We start from the raw sequence: 17,132 nt of genomic DNA, 5'->3' as shown, positions 1-17,132 counted from the left end.
AACGGGCACAGGGTGGGCACAAAATGGGCACAGGGACCACCAGGGCCAGCAGCCCCACCATCATCACCAACTGGAAACAGGGGCGTCCCCAGTTGGGTCTTGGTGGTGCCCAGATGGTTTTGGAGGGGAATTTGAGGAGGGGGATTTTGGGGAGGGAGTTTTTTTTTGGGAAGGGGCTTTGGGAAAGGGGAGGGGGAATTTGGGAAGAGGAATTTTGGGGAAGGTGATTTTTGGGGAGGGGGATTTTGGGTAGGGGCTTTAGGAAGGAGATTTTTTGAAGGGGATTTTTGGGGAGGGGGACTTTTGGGGAAGGGGATTTTTGGGAAAGGGGGATTTTGGAGAAGGGGATTTTGGGAAGGGGATTTTGGGGAATTTAGGCAGGGGGATTTTTGGGGAAGGGGATTTTGGGAAGGGGATTTTGGGGAATTTTGGGGAGGGGGATTTTGGAGAAGGGGATTTTGAGGAGGGAGATTTTTGGGATTTTTGGGAAAGGGGAGTTTTGAGGAGGGGGATTTTGGAAGGGGATTTTTTGAAGGGGATTTTTGGGAAAGGGGAATTTTGGGGAAGGGGGATTTTTGGGGAGGGGGATTTTGGGGAATTTGGACAGGGGGATTTTTGGGGAAGGGGGGATTTTGAGGAGGGGTATTTTGGGGATTTTGAGGAAGGGGATTTTGGAAGGGAATTTTGGGTAGGGGCTTTAGGAAGGAGATTTTTTGAAGGGGATTTTTGGGGATGGGGACTTTTGGGGAAGGGGATTTTTGGGAAAGGGGGATTTTGGAGAAGGGGATTTTGGGGAGGGGGATTTTGGGGAATTTGGGCAGGGGGATTTTTGGGGAGGGGGATTTTGGGGAGGGGGATTTTGGGGAATTTGGGCAGGGGGATTTTTGGGGAGGGGGATTTTGGGGAAGGGGATTTTGAGGAGGGGATTTTTGGGGAGGGGGATTTTGAGGAAGGGGATTTTGGGGAAGGGGGGATTTTAAGGAGGGGTATTTTGGGGATTTTGAGGAGGGGGATTTTGGGGAAGGGGATTTTGAGGAGGGGGATTTTTGGGATTTTTGGGAAAGGGGAGTTTTGAGGAGGGGGATTTTGGAAGGGGATTTTTTGAAAGGGATTTTTGGGAAAGGGGAATTTTGGGGAATTTGGACAGGGGGATTTTTGGGGAAGGGGGGATTTTGAGGAGGGGTATTTTGGGCATTTTGAGGAGGGGGATTTTGGAAGAGAATTTTGGGTAGGGGCTTTAGGAAGGAGATTTTTTGAAGGGGATTTTTGGGGATGGGGACTTTTGGGGAAGGGGATTTTTGGGAAAGGGGGATTTTGGAGAAGGGGATTTTGGGGAGGGGGATTTTGGGGAATTTGGGCAGGGGGATTTTTGGGGAGGGGGATTTTGGGGAGGGGAATTTTGGGGAATTTGGGCAGGGGGATTTTTGGGGAAGGGTATTTTGGGGATTTTGGGCAGGGGGATTTTGAGGAGGGGGATTTTGAGGAGGGAGATTTTGGGGAAGGGGATTTTGAGGAGGGGATTTGGGGGATTTTGGGGAAGGGGATTTTGAGGATTTTGAGGAAGGGATTTTTGGGGAGGGGGATTTTGAGGAAGGGGATTTTGAGGAGGGGACTTTGGGGATTTTTGGGGAGGGGGATTTTGAGGAGGGGGATTCCGGGCCCCCCCTGACCTGCTTGCCGTTGTGCGTGACCGAGGACAGGATGGTGCGCAGCGTCTTGACGCCCATGGCGATGTCCAGCAGGTGGGAGGCGAAGAAGAAGTTGTTGTAGTGGCCCAGCAGGGACATGGCCATGTACCAGGTGAGGTACAGGAAGGACTGCGGGGGGCACGGGGGGCACACCTGGGGTCACCCCAAAATCCCAGGGGAGACCCCAGACCCACCAATCTCCCCCCACTGCTCTCACGTTATCGGTGAAAATCACCCCGAATTTCCAGATCTGGTAGCGGATGTCGATGGACGTGATCCTGGGGGCACAAAGGGGGGGTCAGCAGGGTTGGGGGAGACCCCCAAAAAGGGTTGGGAGCACCCCAGGGGAGACCCCAGACCCATAAAGTGCCTGACTATTCCCTAGGACCACCCAGGACCCCTAAACCCCCCCGTTACAGGACCCCAAAACTGCCCCAGGGGAGCCCCCAGACCCAAAAAGTGCCTGACTATTCCCTAGGACCACCCAGGACCCCGAAACCTCCTGTTTAAACCCCTACAGGACCCCAAAACTGCCCCAGGGGAGCCCCCAGACCCAAAAAGTGTCTGAATATCCCCCAGGCCACCTCCCAGGACCCCCCCAGGGGAGCCCCCAGACCCATAAAGTGTCTGACTATTCCCTAGGACCACCCAGGACCCCTAACCCCCCCTGTTTAAAACCCCTACAGGACCCCAAAACTGCCACAGGGGAGCCCCCAGACCCAAAAAGTGTCTGACTATTCCCTAGGACCACCCAGGACCCCCGCCCAGGGGAGCCCCCAGACCCAAAAAGTGTCTGACTATTCCCTAGGACCACCCAGGACCCCTAAACTCCCCCCGTTTAAACCCCTACAGGACCCCAAAACTGCCCCAGGGGAGCCCCCAGACCCATAAAGTGTCTGACTATCCCCCAGGCTACCTCCCAGGACCCCCCCCAGGGGAGCCCCCAGACCCATCCCTAGGATGACCCAGGATCCCCCTTAGACCCCCCCAGAGAACCCCAAAACCGCCCCAGGTGCCCCCCATAGGACCACCCAGGGGAGCCCCCAGACCCATCAAGTGTCTGAATATCCCCCAGGCCACCTCCCAGGACCCCCCCCAGGGGAGCCCCCAGACCCATAAAGTGTCTGACTATTCCCTAGGACCACCCAAGACCCCTAAACCCCCTGTTTAAACCCCTACAGGACCCCCAAATTCCCCCCTAGGACCACCAAGGACCCCCAAACCCCCCCCTTAGACCCTTATAGGACCCCAAAATTGCCCCAAATCCCCCCTCTAGGATCACCCAGGACCCCATAACCCCCCTTAGACGCCCACAGGACCCCCAAACTGCCCCAAATTCCCCCCTAGGCTTCCAAAAATCCCCCCTTAGACCCCTACAGGACCTCAAAACTCCCCAATACCCCCCAGGACCCTTAAATTCCCCCCTGTAGGACCCCTAAAGTGCCCCAAATTTCCCCCTAGGATTCCAAAACCTTCACCCTTAGACCCCTATAGGACCCCAAAATCCCCAAATCCCTCCTAGGACCACCCAGGACCCCTAAATCCCCCCATTTAAACCCCTACAGGACCCCAAAACTCCCCCAGAACCCCTAAACTCCCCCTTGGAGTCTCCTTTAGCACCCCAAAACCTCCCCAAATCCCCCCCGTGGGACCCCCAAAGAGCCCCCCAGACCCACCAGGTGAGCAGGGAGCTGTCGGGGGGCGCCCTGCGCTCGCCCTGCGCCCCCACTTCCAGGCTGGCCAGGTCCAGCCCCAGCAGCTCCGCGATCCTCTCGCGCCCGTAGATGTCCCCGTACTTCTCCATCACCTGGGGACACCCCAAAAGTCATTTGGGGTCCCCAAAATCGAGGTAAAAACCCCTCAAAGTGTCTGGAATGTCCCCGTACTTCTCCATCACCTGGGGACACCCCAAAAGTCATTTGGGGACCCCCAAAATTGAGTTAAAACCCCTCAAAGTGTCTGGAATGTCCCCATACTTCTCCATCACCTGGGGACACCCCAAAAGTAATTTGGGGACCCCCAAAATTGAGGTAAAAACCCCTCAAAGTGTCAGGGAACACCCCTGGAATGTCCCCATATTTCTCCATCACCTGGGGGGACCCCAAAAGTCATTTGGGGACCCCCAAAATCGAGGTAAAAACCCCTCAAAATGTTGGGGGGACACCTCTGAAATGTCCCCGTATTTCTCCATCACCTGGGGACACCCCAAAAGTCATGTGGGGTCCCCAAAATTGAGTTAAAACCCCTCAAAGTGTCTGGAATGTCCCCGTACTTCTCCATCACCTGGGGACCCCAAAATTGAGGTAAAACCCCTCAAAGTGTCTGGAATGTCCCTGTACTTCTCCATCACCTGGGGGACCCCAAAGTTCACAGGGACACCCCAAAATTGAGTTAAAACCCCTCAAAATGTTGGGGGACACCCCTGGAATGTTCCCGTACTTCTCCATCACCTGGGGACACCCCAAAAGTCACTGGGAGACCCCAAAATTGAGTTAAAACCTGTCCAAATTTTGGGGGACACCTCTGAAATGTCCCCGTACTTCTCCATCACCTGGGGACACCCCAAAAGTCATTTGGGGTCCCCAGAATTGAGTTAAAACCCCTCAAAGTGTCTGGAATGTCCCTGTACTTCTCCATCAACTGGGGACCCCAAAATTGAGTTAAAACCCCTCAAAATGTTGAGGGGACACCTCTGAAATGTCCCCGTACTTCTCCATCAGCTGGGGACCCCAAAGTTCACAGGGACACCCCAAAATTGAGGTAAAAACCCTCCAGATGTTGGGGGACGCCTCTGAAATGTCCCCGTACTTCTCCATCAACTGGGGACCCCAAAATTGAGTTAAAACCCCTCAAAATGTTGAGGGGACACCTCTGAAATGTCCCCCTACTTCTCCATCACCTGGGGGACTCCAAAGTTCACAGGGAGACCCCAAAATTGAGTTAAAACCCGTCAAAGTGTTGGGGGGACACCCCTGGAATGTCCCCGTACTTCTCCATCACCTGGGGACACCCCAAAAGTCATTTGGGGACCCCAAAATTCAGGTAAAACCCCTCAAAGTGTTGAGGGGACACCCCTGGAATGTCCCCATATTTCTCCATCACCTGGGGGGACCCCAAAGTTCACAGGGACACCCAAAATTGAGGTAAAAACCCTCCAGATGTTGGGGGACACCCCTGGAATGTCCCCGTACTTCTCCATCACCTGGGGGGACCCCAAAATTGAGTTAAAACCCCTCAAAGTGTTGGGGGGACACCTCTGGAATGTCCCCGTACTTCTCCATCACCTGGGGGGACCCCAAAATTGAGTTAAAACCCCTCAAAATGTTGGGGGACACCCCTGGAATGTCCCCGTACTTCTCCATCACCTGGGGACACCCCAAAAGTCATTTGGGGTCCCCAAAATTGAGTTAAAACCCCTTAAAGTGTCTGGAATGTCCCTGTACTTCTCCATCACCTGGGGACACCCCAAAAGTCATTTGGGGACCCCAACATTGAGTTAAAACCCCTCAAAGTGTTGGGGGGACATCTCTGAAATGTCCCTGTACTTCTCCATCACCTGGGGGACTCCAAAGCTCACAGGGAGACCCCAAAATTGAGGATAAAAACCCTCCAGATGTTGGGGGGACACCCCTGGAATGTCCCCGTACTTCTCCATCACCTGGGGGGACACCAAAGTTCACAGGGAGACCCCAAAATTGAGGTAAAAACCCTCCAGATGTTGGGGGACACCCCTGGAATGTCCCCGTACTTCTCCATCACCTGGGGACCCCAAAATTGAGTTAAAACCCCTCAAAATGTTGGGGGGACACCCCTGGAATGTCCCCGTACTTCTCCATCACCTGGGGAGACCCCAAAAGTCACTGGGAGACCCCAAAATTGACTGGGAGACCCCAAAATTGAGGTAAAACCTGTCCAAATTTTGGGGGACACTCCTGGAATGTCCCCGTACTTCTCCATCACCTGGGGGACCCCAAAATTGAGTTAAAACCCCTCAAAATGTTGGGGGACACCCCTGGAATGTCCCCGTACTTCTCCATCACCTGGAGACACCCCAAAAGTCATTTGGGGACCCCCAAAATTGAGTTCAAACCCCTCAAAGTGTCTGGAATGTCCCTGTACTTCTCCATCACCTGGGGACACCCCAAAAGTCATTTGGGGACCCCCAAAATTGAGGTAAAACCCCTCAAAGCGTTGGGAGTGTCCCCGTACTTCTCCATCACCTGGGGGGACCCCAAAGTTCACAGGGAGACCCCAAAATTGAGGTAAAACCCGTCCAAATTTTGGGGGACACCCCTGGAATGTCCCCGTACTTCTCCATCACCTGGGGACCCCAAAAGTCATTTGGGGACCCCAAAATTGAATTAAAAACCCTCAAAATGTTGGGAGACACCTCTGGAATGTCCCCGTACCTCTCCATCACCTGGGGACACCCCAAAAGTCATTTGGGGTCCCCAAAATTGAGGTAAAAACCCCTCAAAGTGTCTGGAATGTCCCTGTACTTCTCCATCACCTGGGGACCCCAAAATTGAGTTAAAACCCCTCAAAATGTTAGGGGGACACCTCTGGAATGTCCCCGTACCTCTCCATCACCTGGGGGACCCCAAAGTTCACATGGAGACCCCAAAATTGACTGGGACACCCTAAAATTGAGGTAAAACCTGTCCAAATTTTGGGGGACACCTCTGGAATGTCCCCGTACTTCTCCATCACCTGGGGACCCCCCAAAAGTCATTTGGGGTCCCCAAAATTGAGTTAAAAACCCCTCAAAATTTTGAGGGGACACCTCTGGAATGTCCCCGTACCTCTCCATCACCTGGGGACACCCCAAAAGTCATTTGAGGTCCCCAAAATTGAGGTAAAAACCCCTCAAAGTGTCAGGAGACACCCCTGGAATGTCCCCGTACTTCTCCATCACCTGGGGACACCCCAAAGTTCACAGGGAGACCCCAAAATTGAGTTAAAACCCCTCAAAGTGTTGGGGGGACACCTCTGGAATGTCCCCGTACTTCTCCATCACCTGGAGACACCCCAAAGTTCACATGGAGACCCCAAAATTGACTGGGAGAACCCAAAATTCACTGAGAGAGCCCAAAATTTACTGGGAGAGCCCAAAATTCACAGGGGGACCTCAAAATTTACTGAGAAACCCCAAAATTGAGTTAAAACCCTCAAAATGTTGGGGACGCCTCTGGAATGTCCCAGTACCTCTCCATCACCTGGGGGGACCCCAAAGTTCACAGGGAGACCCCAAAATTGACTGGGAGACCCCAAAATTCACTGAGAAACCCCAAAATTGAGGTTAAACCCCTCCAAGTGTTGGGGGGCACCTCTGGAATGTGGGTAGGGGGTCCCAGGACCCCTCCTCACCTTCCTCTTGATGAACTTGTCCCAGTAATTGCTGGGGAAGGATCTGGGGGGGTCCAGGGGAGAAAAAGGGGGGGTCAGAGGGGGTGACACACAGTGGGGGGACCCCAAATGGTCCCACCGGACCCCCAGAGACCCCCAAAACCCCCCGGACGTCCCTTCCAGCCCCCCTGGAACCCCCCCAGTGCCTTCCAGTGTCCACCAGTGTCCACCAGTACCCTTCCAGTATCCCCCAGTCCCTCCCAGTGCCCCCCAGTCCCTCCCAGTGCCCCCCCAGTCCCTCCCAGTCCCCCCCAGTGCCCCCCAAAGCCCTCCCAGTTCTCCCAATAACCCCCCAGTGCCCCCAGTCCCCCCCAGTGTCCCCCAGTGCCCCCCAAAGCCCTCCCAGTTCTCCCCATAACCCCCCAGTCCCCCCCAGTGCCCCCCAGTTCTTCCCAGTGCCCTCCCAGTGCCCCCCAGTGCCCTCCCAGTCCCTCCCAGTGCTCTCCCAGTTCTCCCAATGCCCTCCCAGTGCCCCCCCAGTCCCCTCTCAATATCCCTAATCCTCCCCCAGTGCCCTCCCAGTCCCCCCCAGTTCTTCCCAGTGCCTCCCAGTCCCTCCCAGTGCCCTCCCATTTCTCCCAATGCCCTCCCAGTCCCTCTTACTGCCCTCCCAGTCCATCCCAGTCCCTCCCAGTCCCTCCCAGTCCATCCCAGTCCCTCCCAGTCCCCCCCAGTGCCTCCCAGTGCCCCCCCAGTGCCCTCCCAATGCCCCCCAATGCCCTCCCAGTTCTCCCAATAACCCCCCAGTGCCCCCAGTCCCCCCCAGTTCTTCCCAGTGCCCTCCCAGTGCCCCCAGTGCCCTCCCAGTCCCCAACCAGTGCCCCCAGTGCCCTCCCAGTGCCCCCCAGTGCCCTCCCAGTGCTCTCCCAGTTCTCCCAATGCCCTCCCAGTGCCCCCCCAGTCCCCTCTCAATATCCCTAATCCTCCCCCAGTGCCTCCCAGTCCCCCCCGGTGCCCCCCAGTTCTTCCCAGTCCCTCCCAGTCCCCAACCAGTGCCCCCCAGTGCCCTCTCAGTGCATCCCAGTGTCCACCAGTACCCTTCCAGTGCCCCCCAGTGCCCTCCCAGTGCCCCCCAGTTCCCTTCCACTGCCCTCCCAGTGCCCCCAGTGCCCTCCCATTTCTCCCAATGCCCTCCCAGTCCCTCCCAGTGCTCCCAGTGCCCTCCCATTTCTCCCAGTGCCCCCAGTGCCCTCCCAGTGCTCTCCCAGTCCCCCCCAGTCCCTCCCAGTGCCCCCCAATGCTCTCCCAGTGCCTCCCAGTGCTCCCAGTGCCCTCCCAGTGCTCTCCCAGTCCCCCCCAGTCCCTCCCAGTGCCCCCCAATGCCCTCTCAGTGCCTCCCAGTGCTCCCAGTGCCCTCCAGTGCCTCCCAGTGCTCCCAGTGCCCTCCCAGTGCTCTCCCAGTGCCCTCCCAGTGCCTCCCAGTGCTCCCAGTGCCCTCCCAGTGCTCTCCCAATGCCCTCCCAGTCCCTCCCAGTGCCCCCCAATGCCCTCCCAGTGCCTCCCAGTGCCTCCCAGTCCCTCCCAGTGCCCCCCAATGCTCTCCCAGTCCCTCCCAGTGCTCCCCAATGCCCTCCCAGTGCCTCCCAGTCCCTCCCAGTCCATCCCAGTCCCCCCCAGTGCCCCCCAGTCCCTCCCAGTCCCTCCCAGTGCTCCCAGTCCCGTACTGGGCGTTGAGCACCAGGCGGTCCCACTGTCCCTTGACGTCGTCGTCGTCGGGCTGCTCGGTGATGTAGAGCCCCGAGAACTCGAGGCGCCGCGCCACCTCCTTCTCGCGCTTAAAGATCACCAGGGGGATCTGGGGACATCACAGGGGACATTGGGGACATTGTGGGGGTCACAGGGGACAGCAGGGACACGGGGGTGTCACAGCAGAGCCCCCAGAACTCGAGGCGCCGCCACCTCCTTCTCCCTCTTGAAGATCACCAGGGGGATCTGGGGACATCACAGGGGACAATGGGGACATCACTGGGGACATTGTGGGGGTCACAGGGGACATTGGGGACAGCAGGGACACGGGGGTGTCACAGCAGAGCCCCCAGAACTCAAGGCGCCGCCACCTCCTTCTCCCTCGTGAAGATCACCAGGGGGATCTGGGGACACTGGGGACACACAGAGCTTTGGGGACAGACACAGGGATTTGGGGGGACACAGGGGTTTGGGGATTTGGGGACACACAGAGCTTTGGGGACACAGACAGAGGTTTGGGGACACACACAGGGATTTGGGGACACACACAGGAATTTGGAGACACACACCCAGGGATTTGGGGACACCAATTTGGGGTCACCTTGAGGCAGTTGTAGCCGATGATGCACAGGAAGGCCACCAGCGTGTGCGCCAGTGCCAGCCCCGCAGGGTTGGGGTGACACACACAGGGGTGTGGGGATTTGGGGACACACAGAGGGATTTGGGGACACACTGGGGGTCCCGGGGGTCACCTTGAGGCAGTTGTAGCCGATGATGCACAGGAATGCCACCAGCGTGTGCGCCAGTGCCAGCCCCGCAGGGTTGGGGACACACACACAGGGGTTTGGGGACACACAGAGGGATTTGGGGACACACAGGGGGGTTTGGGGACATACACAGGGATTTGGGGACACTCGGGGGTCACCTTGAGGCAGTTGTAGCCGATGATGCACAGGAAGGCCACCAGCGTGTGCGCCAGTGCCAGCCCCGCAGGGTTGGGGACACACAGAGGGATTTGGGGACACACAGGGGGGTTTGGGGACACACAGGGGGATTTGGGGACACACAGGGGGGTTTGGGGACACACACAGAGGGATTTGGGGACACACCCAGGGATTTGGGGACACACAGAGGGGTTTGAGGACACACAGGGGGGTTTGGGGACACACAGGGGGATTTGGGGACACACAGGGGGGTTTGGGGACACACACAGAGGGATTTGGGGACACACCCAGGGATTTGGGGACACACAGAGGGGTTTGGGGACACACACAGGGGTTTGGGGACACTCGGGGGGTCACCTTGAGGCAGTTGTAGCCGATGATGCACAGGAAGGCCACCAGCGTGTGCGCCAGTGCCAGCCCCCGCAGGGTTGGGGTGACACACAGGGGTGTGGGGATTTGGGGACACACAGAGGGGTTTGGGGACACCCCCAGGGATTTGGGGACACCGATGTGGGGTCACCTTGAGGCAGTTGTAGCCGATGATGCACAGGAAGGCCACCAGCGTGTGCGCCAGTGCCAGTCCCCGCAGGGTTGGGGTGACACACAGGGGTTTGGGGATTTGGGGACACACAGAGGGATTTGGGGACACCCCCAGGGGATTTGGGGACACACAGGGGGGTTTGGGGACACTCGGGGGGTCACCTTGAGGCAGTTGTAGCCGATGATGCACAGGAAGGCCACCAGCGTGTGCGCCAGCGCCAGCCCCCGCAGGGTTGGGGACACACACAGGGATTTGGGGACACACAGGGGGATTTGGGGACACACAGAGGGATTTGGGGACACACAGGGGGGTTTGGGGACACCGATCTGGGGTCACCTTGAGGCAGTTGTAGCCGATGATGCACAGGAAGGCCACCAGCGTGTGCGCCAGCGCCAGCCCCCGCAGCGCCGGCCCCATGTAGCCCGTGCTCTCCTCCAGGAAATAATAAACCTCGGGCTCCTCGGGGACCCCCCCGGGGGGCTCCGCACCCCCAGGGACCCCCCCGTCCTCCTCGGGGGCCACCCCGGAACCCTCGGGCTCCTCCGGGGCGCCCGGGGGGTGCTCGGACACCTGCGGGGACAGGGACAGTGAGGGACACCCAATGGGGACAGAGACAGGGGACAGGGGAGGGACACCCCCAATGGGGACAGGGACAGTGAGGGACACCCAATGGGGACAGTGACAGGGACAGGAATGGGGACAGTGAGGGACAGTGAGGGACAGGTGAGGGACACCCCCAATGGGGACAGGGACAGTGAGGGACACCCAGGGGGACAGGGACAGGTGAGAGACACCCAATGGGGACAGAGACAGGGGACAGGGGAGGGACACCCCCAATGGGGACAGGGACAGTGAGGGACACCCAATGGGGACAGGGACAGGGACAGGGATGGGGACAGTGAGGGACAGTGAGGGACAGGTGAGGGACACCCAAAGGGGACACAGACAGGGGACAAGCGAAGGACACCCCCAATGGGGACAGGGAGGGACACCCAATGGGGACAGGGACAGTGAGGGACACCCAATGGAGACAGGGGACAGGCAAAGGACACCCCCAATGGCAGAACCCCCGGGGGGTGCTCGGACACCTGCAGGGACAGGGCCAGGTGAGGGACACCCAATGGGGACAGGGACAGGGACAGGGATGGGGACAATGAGGGACAGTGAGGGACAGTGAGGGACACCCCCAATGGGGACAGGGACAGTGAGGGACACCCAATGGGGACAGGGACAGGTCAGGGACACCCAATGGGGACAGGGACAAGGGGACAGGTCAGGGACACCCCCAATGGGGACAGGGACAGTGAGGGACACCCAGGGGGATGGGGACAGGGACAGGGATGGGGACAGTGAGGGACAGGTGAGGGACAAGGGGACAGGTGAGAGACACCCAATGGGGACAGAGACAGGGGACAGTGAGGGACAGAGAGGGAGAGAGAGGGACACCCCCAATGGGGACAGGGACAAGGGGACAGGTGAGGGACACCCCCAATGGGGACAGGGACAGTGAGGGACACCCAGGGGGATGGGGACAGGGACAGGGACACCCAATGGGGACAGAGACAGGGACAGGGGAGGGACACCCCCAATGGGGACAGGGACAGTGAGGGACACCCCCAATGGGGACAGGGACAGGTCAGGGACACCCAATGGGGACAGAGACAGGGGACAGGGGAGGGACACCCCCAATGGGGACACAGGGAGCCCAACCCCCCTTCCATGGGGACATGGGGGTCCCCAAGATGGGGTACCAAGCCCCCAAACCCCCTCTGTGGGGACAAAAGGATTTGGGGACCCCCCAAAATGGGGTACCAGGCCCCCAAAGTGTCCCTAAACCCCCTCTGTGAGGACACGGGGGTCTGGGGACGCCCCAAAATGGGGTACCGGGGTCTGGGGGCACCCAAAGTGTCCCCAAATCCCCCACTCTGTTCACCCCCAGCCCAACCTCCGAGGCACTCCCGGGCTCTGGGGTGTCCCCAGCTCATCCCAGCAGCTCTGGGGGGACCCAGGACCCCCTAAACCCCCTCCCCAAATCCCTCCTCCAGGTCCAGGACCCCCTAAACCCCCTCCCCAACTCTCACCCCCAGCCGCAGGACCCCCTGAACTCCCCCAAATCCCCCCACCTTGTAGAAGAGGAGGATGAAGTTGATGGCGAAGGCCAGGAACAGCGCCAGGAACCATAAACCCTCTCCCCAAATCCCCCCTCCCAACCTCAGGACCCCCTAAACCCCCTCCCCAAATTCCTCCCACAGGTCCAGCACCCCCTAAACCCCCTCCCCAAATGCCCCCACCTTGTAGAAGAGGAGGATGAAGTTGATGGCGAAGGCCAGGAACAGCGCCAGGAAGCGCAGGTTGTAGAAATTCCTCGACAGGTAATTCTGGGGAGGGGGAGATGATCAACACAGGGACCCCCAGAGACCCCCGACCCCACCCAGAGACCCCCAACCCCACCCAGAGACCCCTGACCCTCCCATTAACCCTCTATACCCCCCAAATTCCCACCCAGAGACCCCCAAACCCCCCAAATCCCCCCCAGAGACCCCCAAACCCCCCCAGAGACCCCCAAACCCCCAAAATTCCAACCAGAGACCCCCAAACTCCCCCCCAGAGACCCCCAACTCCCCCCTTACCAGGAACTTGACCCTCTGCACCCTGCCAAACCCCCCCAGAGACCCCCAAATCCCCACCCAGAGACCCCCAAATCCCCCCCAGAGACCCCAAAACCCCCACCCTAAGACCCCCAAACCCACACCTTAAGACCCCCAAATCCCTCCAAACCCCCCCAGAGACCCCCAAACCCCCAAAATTCCAACCAGAGACCCCCAAACCCCCACCCAGAGACCCCAAACCCCCCCGAGACCCCCGCCCTTGCCCCTTACCAGGAATTTCACCCTCTGCACCTCCAGCTCCCCCCAGAAGTCAAAGCCGCCCTCGCTGGGGGTCTCACGCCGCCCCCCGGGCACCGATTTCAGCCTTTTTGGGGAGGGGGCTCGGGGCTCCGGCCCCTCCTCGGGGCCTTCCCCGCCCTTCTCGCCGTTCTCTGTGCTGGGGGACAGCGGCCGTGGCTGGAGACCCCTCCCCAAATTCCCCTTTTCCTCCTGGTTGTGGGTGGAGACCCCTCCCCAAATTCCCTTTTTCCCCGGCTGTGGGTGGAGGGGCTCAGGGACCCCTCCTCAAATTCCCCTTTTCCCCCGGTTGTGGCTGGAGACCCCTCCCCAAATTCCCTTTTACCCGGCTGTGGGTGGAGGGGCTCAGGGACCCCTCCTCAAATTCCCCTTTTCCCCCAGTTGTGGCTGGAGACCCCTCCCCAAATTCCCCAAATTCCCTTTTTCCTCCTGGCTGTGGAGGCTCAGAGACCTCTCCCCAAATTGCCCAAATTTCCCCGGTTGTGGCTGGAGACCCCTCCCCAAATTCCCCAAATTCCCTTTTTCCTCCTGGCTGTGGAGGCTCAGAGACCTCTCCCCAAATTGCCCAAATTTCCCCGGTTGTGGGTGGAGACCCCTCCCCAAATTCCCCCCTTTTCCCCCTGGCTGTGATTGGGGACCCCTCCCCAAATTCCCCCGGCTGTGGGTGGGGGGACTCAGGGACCCCTCCCCAAATTCCCCTTTCCCTCCCCCTGGCTGTGGGTGGAGACCCCTCCCCAAATTCCCCCCGGCTGTGGGTGGGGGGACTCAGGGACCCCTCCCCAAATTCCCCATTTCGCCCCTGGTTTGGGGGGTTCAGGGACCCCTCCCCAAATTCCACCCTGGCTGTGGGTGAGGGGGCTCAGGGACCCCTCCTCAAATGGGTGGGGGGGCTCAGGGACCCCTCCCCAAATTCCCCTTTTCTTCCCCTATTGGTGGGTGGGGGGGCTCAGGGACCCCTCCCCAAATTCCCCCCTGGCTGTGGGTCAGGGGGCTCAGGGACCCCTCCCCAAATTCCCCTTTTCTTCCCCTGTTGGTGGGTGGGGGGGCTCAGGGACCCCTCCCCAAATTCCCCCCCCCCCCCCATCCTTACTCGGCTTTCTCGGTCTCGGCCGGGGGGGGCTCCTCCTCCTTCTGCCCCTCCCCCACCTGCTCCGCCATCTCCTGGGGGGAGCAAAGGGGGGGGGATGGGGGGGACATCGCCCCCCTGGGACCCCCCAAAATCCCCCCAGGGACCCCCAAACCCCCACAGGACCCCCCAAAATCCCCCCAGGACCTCCCAAAATCCCCCTCAGGACCCCCAAAGCACCACAGGAACCCCCAAAATCCCCCTCAGGACCCCCAAAGCACCACAGGAATCCCCAAAATCCCCCTAGGGACCCCCCAAAATCCCCCCAGGACCCCCCAAAATCTCCCCAGAGACCCCCCAAAGCACCACAGGAACCCCCAAAACCCCCCTCAGGACCCCCAAAGCGCCACAGAAACCCCAAAATCCCCTCAGGGACCCCCAAAATCCCCCCTGGGAACCCCCAAAGCATCACAGGAACCCCCAAAATCCCCCTCAGGAACCCTCAAATCACCAAAGGGACCCCCAAAATCCCCTCAGGAACCCCCAAAATCCCCCCCAGGGACACCCAAAGCATCACAGGAACCCCCAAAATCCCCCCTAGGGACCCCCAAAGGGCCACAGGACCCCCAAAATCCCTCCCAGGGACCACCAAAATCCCCCCAGCAGGAACCACCATAGGGACCCCCAAAATCTCTCCCCAGAGACCCCCAAAGCAGCACAAGAACCCCCAAAATCCCCCCTGGGGACCCCCAAAATCCCCCCTGGGGACCCCCAAAATTTCCCCTAGGAGCCCCAAAATCCCTCCCAGGGACCCCCAAAATCCCCCCTAGGGACCCCCAAACCACCACAGGACCCCCCCAGACCCCCTGTGCCCCCTTACCCCAATCTTCCTGCGCAGGATGGGGGTCCCCTCGGGCGTGGGGGGCTCAGCGCCGGGGGGCTCCCCGATATCCCCGAGCCCCCCGGGCGCGTCGGGAGCCGCCAGCCTGAAATGGGGCTCCTTGCGCGCCCCCGGCCCCGCCGGCGCCGCCACCGCCTTCGCCTCCCTCCTCCTCCTCTCCTCTTCCTCCTCCTCCTCCTCGTCCTCCTCGGCGGGCGCCGCCTCCAGCTGCGCCTCGGGGGGCTGCTCGGGCTCGGGGGGCGCGGCCTCCCCTCCGCCCACCGCGTCCTGCGTGGGGTCGGGCATGGAGCCCAGCACCTCGATGACGCCCAGGCGCTGCGCCCCCTCCACCAGCCCCCCGCCAAAGAGGGAGCTCCAGGCCAGGCGCCCCACGGCCCCCAGCACCCCCAGGCCGCCCAGGACCCCCCCCACGGCCGCCCTGCCCACGCCCACGCCGGCCTCCCACGCCAGCTCCCGCCCCGACTTCTTGCGCAGCCTCCGGATCTTGCGGCGCCACGTTTGGGGCGAGCCCAAAATCCGCCGGAGCGCCCCCAAACCCGGCAGCAGCGCCGCCGCCGGCGCCTCGCCGGGCTCCTCTTCCTCCCTGTCCTCGTCCTCCTCCTCCTCCTCGTCGCGCGGCGCCTCCTCCTCGGAGATGCGCGAGGCGATCTGCATCTCGAAGATGGTGTCCTCGCAGAAGTTGACGAAGAGCTCCATCTTCTCGGCCTCGCCGCCCTCGTTGACCACGTCGAAGATGAACTGCCGCTTGGACTCCTTGACCTGCGGCATCTCCCACTGCGCCTTGTTGGCGCCGCTGATCTCGAAGTAGATGCGCTCGATGCGCCGCGCCGCCCCCATGATCTCGATGCGCCCCAGGAAAGGGCGGAAATAGTCCAGGATGCTCTCGGCCTGCTCCAGGAAGGTCTTGAGGCGCTGGTCGTGCGGCACGTGCTCTGACAGGTTGGTCAGCAGCACGGCCACGTTGAAGCCGATGTCGCGCGCCGGCTCCTGGAAGCGCTGGGCGAAGCTCTCGACGTCGATCATCTCGTTCTCGTCGGCCTCGGAGCACGAGAGCAGGAACTGGATCTCGTCGGGCTCGTACTGCTTCTGGCTGTCCATGGCCTTCTGGAAGTCCTTCTTGGAGATGAGCCCGCGCGGGTCGGTGACAAAGTGGCGGAAGGCGTCGGACGAGACGATGTCGCGCAGCTTCAGGAACATGTCGAAGAACTTGAGGATCATGGTGACGTTGCTGGAGGACTCCACCAGCATGTCCACCATCTGCCGGGCGATGGTGCCGTTCACCACGTTCCCTGAGGGGACACGGAGGTGTCACAGCCCTAAGGGTGGCACCCGGAGAGGTGGGGACACCCTGGAGGGTGTGGGGACATCTGGGTGGTCAGGGGACATCTTGGATGGTCAGGGGACATCTGGGTGGTGAAGGGACATCTGGGTGGTCAATGGACATCTGGGTGGTCAATGGACATCTGGGTGGTCAGGGGACATCTTGGATGGTCAAGGGACATCTGGGTGGTGAAGGGACAGACTGGGTGGTCAGGGGACATCTTGGATGGTCAGGGGACATCTGGGTGGTGAAGGGACATCTGGGTGGTCAATGGACATCTGGGTGGTCAGGGGACATCTTGGATGGTCAAGGGACATCTGGGTGGTGAAGGGACATCTGGGTGGTCAATGGACATCTGGGTGGTCAGGGGACATCACCACGTTCCCTGAGGGGACACGGAGGTGTCACAGCCCCGAGGGTGGCACCCGGAGAGGTGGGGACACCCTGGAGGATGTGGGGACATCTGGGTGGTCAAGGGACATCTGGGTGGTGAAGGGACATCTGGGTGGTCAATGGACATCTGGGTGGTCAGGGGACATCTTGGATGGTCAAGGGACATCTGGGTGGTCAATGGACATCTGGGTGGTCAGGGGACATCTTGGATGGTCAAGGGACATCTGGGTGGTGAAGGGACATCTGGGTGGTCAATGGACATCTGGGTGGTCAGGGGACA

The 17,132-nt window shown here is 60.2% G+C and overlaps 1 protein-coding gene across 1 annotated transcript in view; it reads right to left on the bottom strand.

Moving 5' to 3' along the window:
- LOC106630639 (ryanodine receptor 1) overlaps window positions 1–17,132 on the bottom strand; it is a 143,921-nt gene that overhangs the window by 3,272 nt on the left and 123,517 nt on the right. The window contains 10 exon segments of the mRNA XM_074531811.1: window positions 1,671–1,817; window positions 1,906–1,966; window positions 3,365–3,495; window positions 7,056–7,098; window positions 8,759–8,889; window positions 10,602–10,835; window positions 12,557–12,643; window positions 13,145–13,310; window positions 14,262–14,332; window positions 15,118–16,427. Coding sequence (XP_074387912.1) covers window positions 1,671–1,817; window positions 1,906–1,966; window positions 3,365–3,495; window positions 7,056–7,098; window positions 8,759–8,889; window positions 10,602–10,835; window positions 12,557–12,643; window positions 13,145–13,310; window positions 14,262–14,332; window positions 15,118–16,427 — 2,381 coding nt within the window.

Source organism: Zonotrichia albicollis, chromosome 39, assembly GCF_047830755.1.
Source record: "Zonotrichia albicollis isolate bZonAlb1 chromosome 39, bZonAlb1.hap1, whole genome shotgun sequence".
Taxonomy (NCBI): Eukaryota; Metazoa; Chordata; class Aves; order Passeriformes; family Passerellidae; genus Zonotrichia; species Zonotrichia albicollis.
The sequence above is the reverse complement of the archived record's forward strand: the minus strand, read 5'-3'. Positions and strand labels throughout refer to the sequence as shown.